The sequence below is a fragment of the Apaloderma vittatum genome, unplaced genomic scaffold (genome assembly GCF_000703405.1).
Source record: "Apaloderma vittatum isolate BGI_N311 unplaced genomic scaffold, ASM70340v1 scaffold219, whole genome shotgun sequence".
Lineage (NCBI taxonomy): Eukaryota > Metazoa > Chordata > Aves > Trogoniformes > Trogonidae > Apaloderma > Apaloderma vittatum.
Genome location: NW_009736714.1, coordinates 111,852 through 128,813, shown reverse-complemented (window position 1 = coordinate 128,813; position 16,962 = coordinate 111,852). Strand labels below are relative to the sequence as shown.

At 39.5% G+C, this 16,962-nt stretch overlaps 1 protein-coding gene across 1 annotated transcript in view; it reads right to left on the bottom strand.

Moving 5' to 3' along the window:
• Positions 1-13,195: 13,195 nt before the first annotated feature.
• Positions 13,196-16,962, bottom strand: part of LOC104279692 (neurexin-3-like) — a gene marked incomplete at both ends in the record, with an annotated part of 113,883 nt that continues 110,116 nt past the window's right edge. The window contains one exon of the mRNA XM_009877067.1: positions 13,196-13,315. Coding sequence (XP_009875369.1) covers positions 13,196-13,315 — 120 coding nt within the window. The remainder of the gene's footprint in view (positions 13,316-16,962) is intronic.

Sequence of the window (16,962 nt, the reverse complement as noted above, 5' to 3'; positions counted from 1 at the left end):
TGCTGAAATGTATTTGGATAATTTAAATGGAAAATTGGTACTGACATACCCTGCAGTTGCAGTTGTTCCACACTAATCAGGGCTAGTTCTAAGGAGTTAAAAAGTGGAGAGGGAAGTTGGTCTAAGTCTCATTTAGGCATGTAAAGATTTTGTACCACTTCTCATCAGTGCCACATCATTTATGGGGATTTGAGACTAGAAATTATTCTGGAATTCACTCTCACTCAGCAGAAAAAGAGGAAAGTGCAAGTTTGAGCTTCTAGAAATTGCTAAGAACCAAGGCAGGAGGACAAGCGAGGTCAGACTGTTATTTGTAGAAGCATGAGGAAATAAGAGGCCGAGCTGTGAAGACACTACATCTGTAGATCCGTACTGTGAAGACACACATCTACAACACACAAAGGTACGTGTGATAATCAAGGAGCTAAGGTGGCAAGCTTCAGGGACGCACAATGGGTGAAGAAGCCTTTCATGCCAAGTACCTGTCTCTGTAAAAACAGAAGCTGTTCTGCCAAACAAATGGAAGTTCTCTATCTGTGACTTCAAAAATAACTAATGAGTCACTCCTATCACTTTCCACATCGACATTAAACTTATTTTAGCAATTCAAAGAAGGCTAATACCCTGGCCAGCTTGTGAAAAGTGACTTTCTTTTTATTCCCCAGGAGTCTCTTTCCATCTTGCAGCCGAAACTCAGTGAATCAGCCTTTTCAAACATCAGCTTCCAATGTTTCTTCCTGATTCTTCACAGATCAGTATTTGTCTACTCTAACAGAAAACAGGAGAAATAAACCACACAAGAGTTCCCAAAGCCACAGCTTCCACAAAAATAGGAAAGCATGTGATAGGAGAATGAGGAGAGCAGAATTGCTAAATATTTTGTCTTAAGTAACAAGATCAGATAATTTAAACTTCCATGGCTGAAGCCTTAGAATATTTTGCACAAGACCTAAATAAATAAATAAACATGGAATAAGGCAGACCTCAGCAACATGCAAATAAGTTCATGAATTAACAGGCTATCAGCAAGAAATGACCACAGACAATAAGACACATTCTCAGCTCTACTGTTTAGTATTTAGTGTAGCTGCTCGGAAACTATGGCATCTTCAAGTAGCCTCTAGAGGGTTTGTTAAACCCTCGAGGTTGCCACAACAAAGCCACAGGACTCAGTAAACCTCAAGAAGGACATAAACTGCAGAGGATTCCACAAAGTCTTAGGCGATTTTGGTAAAGCACTCTTTGAGATGAATTTCTAGAGGAGAAAAAGGCAGTTGAAGAGATAGAGATCCTTTCTAACTTCATTTCAGGTTTTCATATTACAAATACTCACCAAGGGCCTGTGAAAAGCCAAGCAAAGGATCCCTGGGGTCTGTGGGAACACAGCACCATCTCGTGGAATGAAAGGAAGTAGTACTGAAACAGGGAATTTCAGCACTTCAGACGTCTGTGGCTTGTTTTTTTGACAGCCTGCTCTTCTAGCAGGTTAACAAATCTCTTTATTGAATTTGTGCTTTATAAAAAAAGTTCACTGCAGATCTATAAAGACCAAATGAACAACAAACAACTCTCTATTTTTATCTCTCAAACTCATCACTGTTAACATAAACACTGGGGGCCTCTTCATAAATAGAGTGTGGGCAGACAACCATCTGTACTGAATGCTATTTGCCAGCAGGCCTAGAGCAGCTGTGAGCACCCTTTTCTTGCAAGTCTGAATCTCCTATGCTTAAGGTGGGCAAAGAAAACAAGCCTCCAAACACTGAACTTGCCAGGACTAAACACCTACATTTCCATCTATTCAGTACTGGAAAAGAAAAAAGCCTTTTCCATGTAGAAGGAGTTAGAGGAAACTCATAAAAGGCAACTATTCCACCCCTTCCAGTACTTACTCCCAAGTATGCTTATGGAGCATATGAGAGTGAGCAACTAAAGTTACCCAGCTGGTTCACATCTTACTGGTCATAAATAAGAATTTCCTGGCACCAGTGAATGCATGAAAACCTGGTTAGTTTCTACTTCATTGACTGAACTCAGTTAGAAAGTCATCTCTGCAAAAGAAAGCATTTAAATGTCCTGGTTTCTAAAGGAGCTAAGCTAATGCAGGGGTGTCTGCACAGGAGGATGTAGTTCATCTCTGCTCCACCCCAAGTATCGTGCTACAACACCTAGCTCCACTTCAGCAAATGCTTCCAAGTTTATTCTTACTTCATCCTAGTCTCAAGGATGAAATTTGTTTAAAACAGGAAGCATTATGATATACCGCATATGCATTTTTAGTAACTCCCATAATGGGTTTAGTACAGGTCTCTCAAGTGTGATACATGGGCTAAGCATGCTCTCTGGTGTGCCTAAATTAAAATTAAATCACTTCATTTGTCCATCTTCCAGGCAAATAAGTCATCAGCAACAATTCTACAGCCAAGCGGAGATCTCGGTAAGGATGCTTCCCTTTAGACAAAGCACAAATTCATGTCCAAAGTGTCCATCACAAGTATCTCTCTTTCAGAAGGATAATGTAATGGATTTAAGCTTTCACAACCTTTTCCAGTCAATATACGTGCAGAGAAAATTCACCACTGGTAACAAGTGTAAAAAAATAGAGGAAAAAAATATGGAAAAGCAAGCTGACAACAATTTTTTTTTTTTCTGTTTAATGCCAGTACAAACACTAAAACATAGGCAATTCTGACTGACCTCAGTTCTCAACATTCAAGTAACAAGATGAATTCTCAGGATACTCTTTCTCCACATGATGCTGCAGCACTATCTGCACAGCACTATCTGCTGCAGCATCATGTGGAGAAACCCAGGCTAAACCTAAACTCAAGCATTAAGGATTAACATGGTGTCCTACTTGATCCAATATACCACGCAAATGTGTGCAACTCTGAAATATTTCAGACAGGTATTTTGGGTATCCATGCATGGCCACTCATCTACTGCATATATATGCTGCATAGCTGACAGTACTGTTAAAAAAGATCAACATCATGCCCCACTGAGTAACTTTGTACACTTTATGAAGTCAAACATTATGCCCATTGACCTCAAGATCAATACTGGCATCACACACACAGACACTCTCTCGATCAGATTTTCTCTTGCCCCATATTACATAGCTGGAGTGCCTATAACCATTTGACAGTGGTCCGATTCTGTGTCACTGCTACTGAGAAGTTCTACTCATTCGCACAGAGCAAGGGCTCAAAAGCCAGGTCTGCTCAGTTCATTCTGCACCGGTATCACAACCAATCCAGAGTTACAATAGCAAAGCAGAAAAATGAGTCTTTGCTGATGTCAGCACTAATGCTGCCTTCAGTTGGTTTGGCTCCATAATTTAAACTCTGGTGCCAGGTACTTCTCATGACAGTCTGCACTGCCAAGTAAAAGACACCTCACTGCTGAAGTATCCAGTAGTAAAAAGAAATACCAGTATTAGCCCTCTCTTCAGCATTTTGTGGTCTTCAATTATGAGAATGTTTGTGACAGATGAACTATTAAAGACACAGATGCTTCTAAGGGACCTACAAACTGTATGATGGATGGCTTGTGATAGTGCTATCTATCTTCATCATTTGCCTGAGATCAGCAGGGCAGAAACGTAACAGACAGAAGGTCATTTAGTGCAATCTGAAAAAGAAAAAAAAAAAAAAAGGAAAGAAATATGACAGATAGTTATGGGAAGCCAGCAAGTCTGACACTAGCTTTGCTGTGGCCAAGCACTGCACTTAGGTTTCAGACCAGACAAGAGGAAGAATAGGCCAACCACACTTCCTTCAAAATCAACATGCTAGAGCCTCTGGAAGAAAAAAATTGTTTGTATTTGGCAGGTGTATTATTAAAGCCAGAATACAAGCAAGTCACTCTGGTCTAGAGGTCAGTTATATTATCTGAGACACTTCCTCAATGGACACGAGCACAAACTATGGAAATGGCCTCTCAAGGTTGAGGCAGAGACAGCTGAACAAAACCACATCTCTTTCCCCATCCCACTTAAGATCACCCTTTCAAGTACCCTGCTGGCAATAGAAACATCCTGAAAGGCATTTGGCGAGCCAGGGAGGCCACCACAAGCCTAAGCTGCTCATCTCCAAGACAGACGTCTGGGAAGAGCCTCAGGGAGTCACAGTCCAGTAACTGACTAAATTACAAACCTCTAGACAGAGGAAAATGAGCTAACTCAGGTCAACATCTTGAAACAAAGATTAGTTGTCTCCCTTCTCAGGTTTCTGAGCTCTCTCTGTTAATTTTCAAGATAAATTCATAATTTTGATGCAGCCAATGAATCCTGAACTTTGTTTTGAAAATGATGAAATCAATCACATCCCACTTTTTAATTTCTTTTTCATTTTTTTTCTCTTTGGAATTATTCTAAGAATTTCCCACAAATATGCAAAGGTCTGCTTGTCATTAATAGGCACTTTTCACTGATTGAACTACAACCCAATGGAATTTTTCAACCAGTTCTGTATGTATCCAATAGTTTAAAATGAACTAACATTCACAGATTTGGAAGCTTCTCTTCTGCAGGTACCCTTTAGCTAACTTGGGTTTCAGCTACCCCCAACAGAATTCACGTCATTTGACTACTTTTGTTTTCCTACTGAAAAGCCCATTTCCTTCTACTGTTAGCAAAATTCCTTTGCGGTCCAAAATCTCTAAAGACAACAAAAGGCAACTGAAGTCCTGGGCTTCACCGCAGTGTTTTCACAGTGTTTTCACTGTGTGTCAGCACACAGTGAAACACTTCCACAAAGATAATCAAATCCACCAAAAAACTCTCCCCCTCGGAAAGCTTGTTTCACAGGTACTCAAGCAGCCAGTTTCAATCTGCCCCTTGGGGATCATTATCAAGATAACTGTAATTAAGGTTTTTACATCTAATCCCAAATGTTCCACAGCTAAGATTATTATAACAGCTCCCGGGTAACAAGATTGCAATGTAATAAAGACATATCCCTATGTACAGCTAAACTCCACTGGTGATCAACAGGTAACCTTCTTCCAATGGCAGGGAACCATTAGTACATTAGGTAGCCCGGATAGCGAACAAGAATCTCTTTCAGGACCTCCAACTCCTCCTGCCTTTGCTTTTCTATTAATAATTTCCATTGCAAAAAACAAGATAAGCACATAAGATGTCTCTCACTCTCTCTCCTCACTCCAGCCTCCTCCCATATGTAGCCCCAGACTTGAAGGCTCTAAAGCCAGCAAGAAGAAAAAAGTAAAAAAATTCTAGCACTGCCTGCATCCCTCTGCATGTTGGCATTCTCTCAGCTACACGTGCCCTGTAAATATTTTATGACATACATTTGTCTATGCTAATGAGTCTAATCTTAAATGTAGCTTTCAGTCTAAGGTGTACGTGTGTGTGTATATATATACACACAAAAAAATAATCTTGCATATAAACCAATTACACATATTTGATAGGTGGATGCAGAGAATCCCACATGAGATTTCAATCTGCCAATGCTGGCATGAATTTCAAATTACTTCATTAAAATCACAGTAATTATTTTGCATTTACAAATAAGAATTACTGTAAGTTAATTCTAGTCCATAAAATACAACTTCATTCTCCATTTATCTGTTCTCATCCATTAATGCAGGCTCCCCTTTGCAAGCTGTAAATCACATTGAGGACCCTATAGGAATAAGAAGACAATTACAGCATTGTACTATACCATCCACCTCCATGCTGTCTGGGAAGGCATTAAGTGAACCCTATTCCCTCATTAACACCATTGCACCCCACTTATCACACATCAGACTTAAAAGCACAGATATCTAACTCGGTTGGGTTTTGTGAAGACGGGAGAGCGCACAAAATCCATCTGGGGAAAAAAAATGGACTAAAGATTATTGCAAGGCCCAACATTGGAATCACATTTTCATAACCCACAGTGGCACTTAGTGTTGGATTTATAGGGGAACAGAGGCAATAAGCAAAGTCACCTGAGGTTTCACCTGGATTGCTGACTGGCATATCCTGCTGCAGATCAACAGCAACAGCTGCAAAATTGACAGGCTTTTGTCAGGTTTTTTTTTCCTTCTCTGCAAAAGTACCAGTACCACCTGCATACCATGTGGCACCCAAAGCAGCTCATGCTGATGAAACTGTAGTTGTAGAGTACATGGGCAATACAGTTGAGAAGTTTCACACATCATGTGGGAAAAAAAATCCACTTCAAGTAATAGTTCCTCACGCTTGGGGTGACTTTTGCCTGTAAAATCCAACACCACATACTTTTGCCATCAACTTTCAAATTCAATACTCTACCATTTTCTGTGGAAAAGGTGACACAATAACAATAATAAAATAACTTCGAAGAGCAAAATTGATGGTTGAAGTCTGTTTCAGTGTTTTCCTGAGCTTTTACATTTACTGCTTCTTGACACAAGTCTGAACATGTGAAGGGTATTAGAAGAAAAAAGTATTTCAAATTAATCAGATCCTTTTTACACTTGATAACTTTGAACATTTAATTTATTAACTTACATTTAGTGGAAAAATGTGCTTAGAGATCATCATTGGCAAATGGAGCTTGGGGTGACAAAACAAATGCAGACTCCTGTTTTGCTGTACCATGTTTCTGTTATTGCTGTCAATTTACATCAATGTCTTATCAGAGATCATGCCCTGGCTGTGCCATTACTGAAGAAACAGTTTCAGAGGCCAGCTCTTTCATGAGGCAAAATACCCAGGACACAGTATCACTCAGCTACTTGTAACATGAAAAGCGGTAATTATTGCAATGACTACCAAAAAGTATCACATTAAAAAAAAAGAAAAAAAGAAAAAGTACTGTCAAAGAGAGCAGAGATCACAAGGAACAAAATTATGGCAAGAGCCTTCCGTGATATGTTTATGAAAATAGCACAGCTGCTGAGCAGTGCCAGAAAGAGAATTAAGTAACTGCTTGAACTGCTCAAAGGTTGATAACAGAAGTTGTAATCTCTGCCACCTGTAAAAAGTCTCTCTCCTTCCATCCTATTGAAGTCTGTAGCATGGTTGGACCATAGCTTATGTGCTGACAGCAGCCAGATGTGCACAGATATCAGTGACTGATTGCAGCTCTCATCCTAAATGCTCCTTCTGCCAAGCTGCTGAAGCAACCGTAATTAAATTACTCACTAGAGACCTAGCTGCATTTTGGGGATCACAAAAGGATAAAGTTGGCTAGTGTTCACAATTTAAAAAAAAAGAAACACTTTTCTGTCAGGGCACCTTGAGAAGTTTGAAGGTGCAGAAGTAGCAAAAAAAAAAAAGCACCTACCACTCACTCTCCCACCCCAAAGAGGGACACTCAAATTCCTTCCCGTGATGAACACTACCTTTTCAGCTGACTCCCAAAAGGAACACTCATCTGCAGCCTGATCTGATGTTTTACAGTTGTTACTCAAGAGAGTGGAAATATCTGAAAGTACACAGAAAAGCAACAAGCTTTCTTAAACTACTCAAGTGCTAAAGCAATTATGTAGTGGGTTATTATTACGCATCAGGGAAGCTTAAATAAGAAGTAACACTAGATCCTTGGTCTAACAATGTTATAGTTCTTGGAGTTGCAGCACAAATGAAAGTAAACAGTGGTAAAAAAGGTAAAAGTGGGGTTCACAAATCACAGAAGTACAATTTACATCAGGTACTAAAGCACAAAGTTGCATTTCCCTCCCCTTTTATCCCAGTTCTCAGAGGGCAAGATCATTTAGAGACAGAAGACACCAAAGGCTTAGGTTAGGAACTGAAAATGAGCATCAGCCAGAAAATACTAGTTATAGTAGAGATTATGTAAAAGTGCACTGAGTCAGTGAGGGCAAAGTATGAGGAGAGAAGCAAGAAGTAGGCAGGGTGCCTGACCTGCTGTAATGAAGTATAATTCAACTCGAGATAAATCAGAGGTGACTCTTGCTTCATGTAGGGCGGATGTCTCTGTAGTATCAAAGGCAAATCCCTAAGCGTGCTGATATTTAAACAGCTGACTGGTTTAGCCATGCATGACTAACAAAGTGTGTGCAGATTTATTTTCTACACACTAGCAACCTCTTGCTCTCTGAGTAAGTAAGTGATAAGCTGGGCACATTAGAAGGGAATGGGTGATAATTAAACATGAACAACTCAGAGAGTTTCTGCAAGTAAATCAAGTTGAGCATGCTCACATTGACATTAAGGGAGGTCATGAAGTCTGGATAAAAATTGGCCCAGATGGTAAGAAAAAAAGAAAACAACAAAAAAACCCACCAAAAAACATTGAAGGAGAGGAAATATGGTCCATCTCCCAGCTGGGGGTCTGAAACCTACCATGGAAGTAGCTCTAGCTACTCAGTGGCACAGATAAAAGCATGGAGCGCAAATGGCTCATGAGCACACCAGAATAAAGCCATCATCATAAAGCACAAGTCACTACTTCAGCCATTTGCCCTGTTAGCAGTCTCTTCTAATGATTATTGTACCATGCTATATGAGCAGGGGTGAGGGAAGCTGGTTCTGTCACTGCCTCTTTGCAACCCAGTCTACAGACTACACTCCAGAAACATCAGTCTACTTTGGTACTCCTTCACTCAAGGTTAAGAGTAGGGAAAAATGGAAGGGCATTAGTGCAAGAGGGACGGGTCTGCTCTGGCATCCCTGGTACCTCACCTAGAACACGCGTGTGGGAGAGAGACCAACTTCAATCTTACTCATTCAACTCAAAATACTCTGTGCTTTAAATTACTGGTCTTGAACTTGTTCTGCTAATTTTGATATCCTTCATTTTAAGTCAAGGAAGAAAAAAAAAAAAAGATTATAGCTAGTGAGTAAGCCTCACTCAATGTGATTATAGAACTAAGTTATCAAAAGCTCTTCCTGCGACAGTGTTAAACTAATGAACAAAAGAACAAAATCACCATGACTCCCTTTCCCTCTAATCCTTCCCTTCTCTAAATGTGATTCACAGAAAGAGAGTAGAGGCGTATATGCATTGCATGGAAAGTGAACTTGGAATAAAAACATAACTTACTGTGCAAAAAGAACAAAACCCCTGTATATCACTTCTCTCCCAGAAAATAAAACAAGCGGCAATTACCAATGACAGTGGAAGGTTAGAGGATTGCTCTGCTTCTCAACCGGCTCTTTGAAAAGCATGCAGACTGGCAGCATATGAAGATAAACACAGAAGAAGACAGATGAACACGGGCTGCCCGTTCAAATGGAAAACTTGTTTTAAAACCAGGTGGATATTACGACCCAGAAATTTACAAATAAATAATCCCTCTAAAAAGTCAATCAATAGTCACCAGATAGACTTAACTGTTTCAACAACCCCCCCAAAAAAGCTGTCTGGAAAAGTATTTTATACTCCACTTTCACTAGTCATTGCTTCAGGTTACTGATTTTTTATGCACAAATGGCCTCCATTAATACACACTTGTGTTAGCCTGGCAATTTCTCGTGGAAAGCTTGACCCTCAGTGTTACTCAGCTTCATGAGGCACTGGGTAACGAGCAGTATTTTCTGTGATCTAGCTTGCCATACATACACAATTCCTATTAGCTAGATTGCTGAAGCCTATTTTTCATGCATTCGCTCTGCACAGAAAATGTCATTGTTTGACTAGATAGATAAGAACATAAATAACTTAAAGAATCCGTAAAGCTGTTCATAGGACAACAGTTTAAATACATGCTGCATCTCAGGTAACTTGAAGTCTTTAACTACCATGTTTTCATCTTGTAACATAGTGAAGAACAGTAACAGGATGGAGTTCACACCAGCTGCAAGTTGCTTCATCAACTTTGTGGGTTAACTTCTAATTCTGATACCTTACCTTCTCAAATTTGCACAGTTTAAGCAACAGTTTGGTATGTCAAAATTGTGTACTATACCTAAGTATCAACTGCAGTATATTAATGTTCGTTTCCTTCATCTTAGATTAAGAAACAAATTCTGATAATAGGGTGAAAGCCCGGATTTATTGAATGGGATGCTGGACTGATTAGAAATTCTATAAAGACTGAAGAATAAAGAACAAATCTTAAATGGCAAGAAGAATGGAAATCGCATATTCAAATAGTGTCAGTACATCTATTTCTACCTTTTTAATACGTATTAATACTGGCTAGTGTGCAGAACAGACCTTCTCAAACAAATTTAAGGGCAGGAAGTGTCTGGAGGTTTTTTTTATTTATTTTTTTTGTTTTTTAACATAAGTACAAGAACTGATACAATTCAAAATGAAACGTATTAAAACTGAATGTATGCCCCCATAGCTTCCAGTAATTCCTTCTTCTGAGGAATCTTGATTCCTACAGTGTAAAAACCATTTAAACAGAGCTACACAACAGCAGCTAAAAATTAAAGTTGTATCATCATTTCTACTAACAATTTAAATCCTTGTCCTGTTAAACAACAGTAGCGAACATACAAATGTGTCTATAAATATCCAATGTTCATCTCTACCACCAGTGCTTCTCCTTCACCTTTCAGAAACAGCAGTTCCAAGTGAGTTGCATATGAATGGAAAAGCTTAACGGCCCAGTCCTGGGACAAAAGTTAAAAAAAGCAAAAACATATTGGCACATCAAGCTTTCTTGAATATTGATTAGACTGAATAACTTTGCAAAGTTTACACTAGCAAATAATACCAATATTTAACTGAGGATGATCTAGAGATCATCAAGAATAATTGAAGAGAACATCAAACATTCCATTTATATATCTCAGAGGCACCGAAATATTCTACAAACACAAAGAAATGCAAATTTTCCATTGTGACCATTTGAGTTGACTGAAATGGAAAGACAAAATATATTCAAGTAACTCCTCCTTTTGCTACCATTTCCATTGTGTAAATCTAGGCCTGTTCTATTGACTCCAATATTCCCTATTTACATATGTAGGAGACCACAGTTATCTCATAAAATAGAAATAGCCCATTAATAGAACCAGACTCCCCTGGCAAAAAAGTTCTGTTGAAGAGCCTGATGCATTTCTAAATAATAGAAAATCTTCAAGTTACACATATACTGCCCCCTCCCATTACTTGCACTGAAATTCATTTTAAAGAACATTTAATACAACTAGCGTACAAGAGCCTGAACTTCCACCAGACTCAGTACAATAGCAACCCTATCTAACAGACAGGAACAGGAAGGAAGCCTTCTCCTTCCCCACAAGGCACACCACCACTTCATAACTTCATCAGGCAACCAGGAGTAGAACTGCACCTTCAACATCCAGGTAAATGGCAAAGATAAAAAAACAACAAAACACAAAAAGATGCTATACGCACTTTTTGAAGATCCTGGCTGAAGTCTCGCTGTTTTCCAGGAGGAATCCACATGACTTACCTTTCCAGACCATTTTGAAACCCACTTCCTCCTGTGAGCAGTTCTAAACTTCCAGCGAGGCCTGACACTGGGAGCTGGCTACTATGCTGCCCATATCACCCCAACTCATATTAAACCACCTCTACTCTGCATGGTTTCCAGTTGCCAGCTCTAAAAAGCAGCAAGGAATCCCCAGTTACAGACACAGGAACCTGAATTCCTGACACTTAATCATTAGCAATGGTTTAACAAGGTGACCATAACACTCAGAAGCTGTGAAGCTCAGCATATTAGAAACAAACCCAACAGTATCAATAACCTTGTCAGAGATTTCTTGGACATGTAACTAAAAAGATTCAAAGTAGTTTTTGTTTTGGTGTTGTTTTGTGGTTTTTTTTTTACACAACAGGTTTGTAATGTGCTATGCTTAGCAAGTCTAAACTGAATGACTGCACAAGTAGTGCAAGAATCAGAAACTGGATGTCCAACTGACAGAAACAAATATGCAGGAAATCCAAGCCAAATCTTGTGGCTGCAAGACGAAATATTTCTTATGGACCAAAAGGAGACATTCTGGATTCCAAAACTGCCCAGAACTAGAGGTGGCATTACAGCCTGTAAATCTCTGTCTGTAGTACTCTTCTTATACAGCCTGTATCGAAGTACACATGCTGAGAGGCCTTTCCAGTATCCGTCTGATAAAACGATTCTGGGAGAAAGAGGAGACCAATGCAGATTATGACTGACTCAGAAAAGCAGGCTTTTTGGCCTTCAGCAGAAACAGACTGTCAGCACATATTAAACAGCTTGTCACACATGCCATCAGTTCAGCCACATCTCAAACTTGTAGGGGAAGGGTTGCATATATGACAGTGCCGTAGCACCAATACTGCTTGGACCTTGCTGGTACCACTAAAACTCTACCACAAATAATAACGAAAAGCAGCACCTTGGGAGATGCAGGTGATTGAAGCAGATTCTAAGAGTCTTTTCTGGTCTTGAAGTTTAGATAGATAATAAAATAAATTATTGAAGCCTACTGTTAGGCTTACTACAACAGTCATCATATGCTCCTTTGTTCCCTGTCTCAGAGTGGGGAGGAAGAAGAAGACTGTCACCTTAAATAACAGAAGTGGGGAGAGAATAGAGCTGAAGTCATCTCCTCTCTCCAGGCAGGAACAAAGGCCATATGAGGATAAGCAGATGGGATGTCTGAAAGCTGATTATCTGTCCCCTAAAGGAAGACTTTAGGGTTTTGTTCAATTATTTTATCAGAGATCTTAATAGTAATTGGCCAAGAACATCCAGTGTTTTGAGATGAAGCATATCAAAATGCCAAGCAGCACAATACCACTTAATTGATCATCCAGTTTTAACTGAACATTCTAGCAAATAGTATCCAATTTTTCATCTTAGCACGCAGCTAGTAGTTCAGTAGAAGCCAACCTAGAACACTTCTCAGTAGTTTCACATGGATTCCACATCTTTGTCAACAAGGTTTAAATGAAAACCTCAAACCATAATTCAGTACACAGAACCTGACCATTTTGTACCGATGTAAATATTACACACAATATATACAAGTTATTCCTGGTTTCTTTAAAACAGGAATTCTATTAACATTAATTACCATCATTGGCCTGGTTGAGTCAGCTTTTAAAAAGAAGAGAAAGAATAAAAATCTCAGCACATACCAAATTACATATTTTCATTTAACAAGGGCAACAATAACCCCAAACTGTTCTAGTCTTCAAAGAAACCCAGGAAACAAAGTTTCGCTTTGACAGTGGGAAAGTTGAAATAAGACTGAAAGTAAAACTTTCTCTGTGCTCTCATCCATAAGAACTCAGAGCTCACCTAGCCAATGGAAAAGCCTACTTACGGTCATTACACTGGCTCCCAGAATATGAAGTCATGGAGCAATCACAGGTGAAGCCTTCCCATTGCTGATTACAGATGCCTTGATTCGCACAGGAGTCTTCCTGGCAGGTAGTGCTCGGTCCTGGAGAAGGGATGATAAAAAATGTTGAAACAAAGGTGAGAGAGTAATTTTAGTCAGGCCTCCAAAAATTTTGCTTCACTATTAACATTACTGCTAAGATCCTCATGCAGAATAGGAAAAGCACTAAAACCAAACACTTTTCCATTCTTGGGCATGCAAGAAACTAAGGTAAAAAGAGCACAAAAAGACAACTGCACACTCCATGAAAATACGGCAAACTGTAACACAGAGCAAGGAGGAAGAATGAACACCAACATATTCCCTCTTAGGCAGGCCCAACTTAAAGTAGTTACTCAAGGAAATTTACTGTAAAATATGGTGTGGTGCAAGGATAACAAACGCTGCCAGGATGTCGTGCTTCCCTGGAAGTTTGATGTCCTTGCAGCAAAGAAGACTAAAAAATGAGCCCATCCATGACCTATGCTTCATCCTACCCAAAACCCCCTGATACATGGATTCAGACCAAAACTCTGAAGCCTCAGCTGGCTACAACTTTTGTTTTTAAGTAAAGAAAACAAACAAAGACCCTGACCCGTCCCATTAAACAAGTTCCTCTGGAAACATGTCGATAAAATCATCAGAAAGGCATGACATTTTTCCACAACACTTCTCTATTCTGAACTGGTTTTCACAGCCTTTGAGGGAAGAAAAGAAGGAAGCAGCTACTACTAACAGAACAGCCTTTCATGGTTCTGTGATTTGGAGCCAACAGTTGCTACCCTTACTCAGTTAAACCTTGCAAAGACACAACCCAAGCAACAGGCAAAAAAGTGATCTTCAGATCAGAGGGAATCTGAATGACAGCTAGTATGTCATCCACAAGGAGGGAGCTGAATTCTAAGTCACCTGAGAGCAGATGTGACGCTGCAAGCCACAGATTATAAGAATGTGAGTTTAAAAGTTACTCCCTAGGAAAGTGCTTTATCTTCAGCATTTCAGACAAATGTATGCTGCTCCTATTGTGCAGTACTTCAAAGAAAACATACAGCTATAGTTAACATATTGATCATTCTATATCCTGCACTCAATGTTAAAGAAGAAACAAAAGAAATAGAGTAGATAACAGAGGATCAACTGGCTAGGCTGCCACACACCAAAGTAGAGACAGTGTTTTCGTATGTTTTAATCCAAAATGGAAACTCTCACCTCCATCTGACACTCTCCACAGTAATTCGACTGAATCTCATACAGCATCTCTGATATTAAGATTGTGCATCTGGGCACCTCCATATTCATGAGCCTTTGGCATGCCATGATCCTCCAAGCAATTCAAAAATCTTTAAAGCTTTGGTACAGAGTTCCTATGACTATATATAAGGAAGAAATTTTCTACAATGAAGGTGGTGAAATACTGGAACAGCTTGCCCAGAGAGATGGTAGAAGTCCCATTCCTGGAAATATTCAAGGTTCAGGTTGGAAGGGACTCTGAGCAACCAGATCTAGTTAAAGATGTCTCTGCTCACTGCAGGGGATTTGGACTAGATGATTTTAAAGGTCCCTTTCAACCCAAAGCATTCTGTGATTCTACGATCACCTTTTCCCACTGCAAGAACAGAATGGGTGAATTTCCGCAGCTTTTTAGCTGTGTTTCTTTACATCTCTCCTGCATCAAGAAGGAGCATGTGACTACCAGTATGCAGAGAGTTTAACTGAACATTAATGAAAATCTGAGTTTCTTCCATGTCTGTTATACTGTTAAAAAAACAAACAAAAAAAACTCAAACCAAAAAAAACCCAAACACCAAATCAAGCATCCAAAATCTCTAGACAGAAGCATAAATGTGGATAACAGACAACAAAATTCCTGAAAGAAAAGTCACTTATTGAAAAGAGACCCTAGCAGCAGCCACAGCAAGAAAACTGTGTGTTACCACACTAAAAGTTGAGCAGCATTTTTTCAACGTTTTTCTTCTCTCTTCCACCCCTTCTCCCCACCCACCTCACTCATTTGCAGCTGTATAAATCCCAGTGGTCTCAGTGCCACAGTGTGAAGTCAACAGATCACTTCTAGGATTTCAACAGTGCTGACAGACTTGATGGTGTGGGCTGGCAGGCACATGTATGGACACGATTCCCTCCTGCCTTTATACTTACGAAAGACACGGACGTAACTATATAGACACACATGCATCAGGCTGGGATCTGACACTTGCTTCAGATTTCCTCTGGCCCAGCAGAAGAAGAGATGACATTCAACAAACTGAAATACAATATTAGTTGTCATTTTGCCTAAAATGCCTGAGTTATCTGAGGATAAGGAATAAGGAACTGATACCTCTCCTGTATCTTACTATCTCACTATCTAATCCTAAACATGAATGGCAATGCTGCTAGCGGTATAAACAAGTTATATATATTTAAAAAATAAAACCAGAAAGCAATTGTAGTGCTATGCAAACTTGCTACAATATGAACTGTAAACACCATTATGTAGAAGTAAAACAGAGCAGCATTTTCAGTGACAGTATTTCTCCTCTCTTCCCACACTCCTTGAGAACATTTTAACAGTAACTGGACTTGACAATGCACATCATCTAATGGGGATGTCCTTTGTCTAGGTGCCATAAAAAGAGAGGACCAGTACTCCACTCAAGTAACAAGACTGCACGAGGCCCAGCACCTGTGATTGAGGTGCTTGTATGAGAAAGGACCTGAATTCATAACCAATATTGTGGTTTCTGAATTGTATTTTACAGAAATCAACTGTGAAGATGGAAACAGCACTTTCAAGGCAGCCAGAGGAAAAACCACAACAAATCCACAATGATGAGGAATTTTGAAAGCCTGACAATACCACAAGGAAGCTCAAAGCCTGATCTCCCATTTACAGTCACTTGTGACAGCACAGCATAGATGCTGGGTATTATGTTTTGTCTCACTCCTTAGTACTATGGGCTATTTGCATCGTAAAAGCATCTTTGTCTCGGAGTTCATCTACTCCTGCTGCTTACAGTCCTTGGCTGATGTCATAATCCTCCATCTGTGGCAACAGAATTTTGTTCAGAGCAACTAACAGGGATGTCACAGAAGATTAGGATTTTGGATTAGGGAGAAAAGTGACAGAAGCACAGGAAGGCTTATAAAATATGAAGATTGTGTTACCACACACACTGCCCTTTAGTGATAATGAACAAGGAAAGAGAAGACAACAAACAATTTATATATACAGCTCTAGAATTGGTTCTAAATTATCTGTGTCATCAGGGTTCAGGTCTATTTTTAATCTCATTCCTTTGGCAGCATTTACAGCCGTCAAAAGCAAGGTTTCAGAAGTAGTCTTAACATAATAATCTGAGATACAGTTAAAAAAAAAAAAACAAAACACACTATCCTTTAATTTTCTCCTTAAATTTCCAACACCCTGACAACACTTGCTATTTCTGTTGAGTGTATTTTTGTTCAAAGGCTTTGCTTCTGTTGTCTGTTTGTAGCTGGACTTAATGCATTGTCTTCTTCATGTCACATGCAGAATGGAGAGGGCAAGAGATACAGAATAAAAGTGGAGAAGTGCCCATTGCAGAAGAGCATTCCCCCTAGCAGAATTGTGACTTGCTCTGTCTCCTCCTGTCCAGACTAAGCCTACCAAGAGAAGTGGCTCCTTATATATATGTATAAGATGGCAAAGCAGAGTTTTTCAACAATGTCCA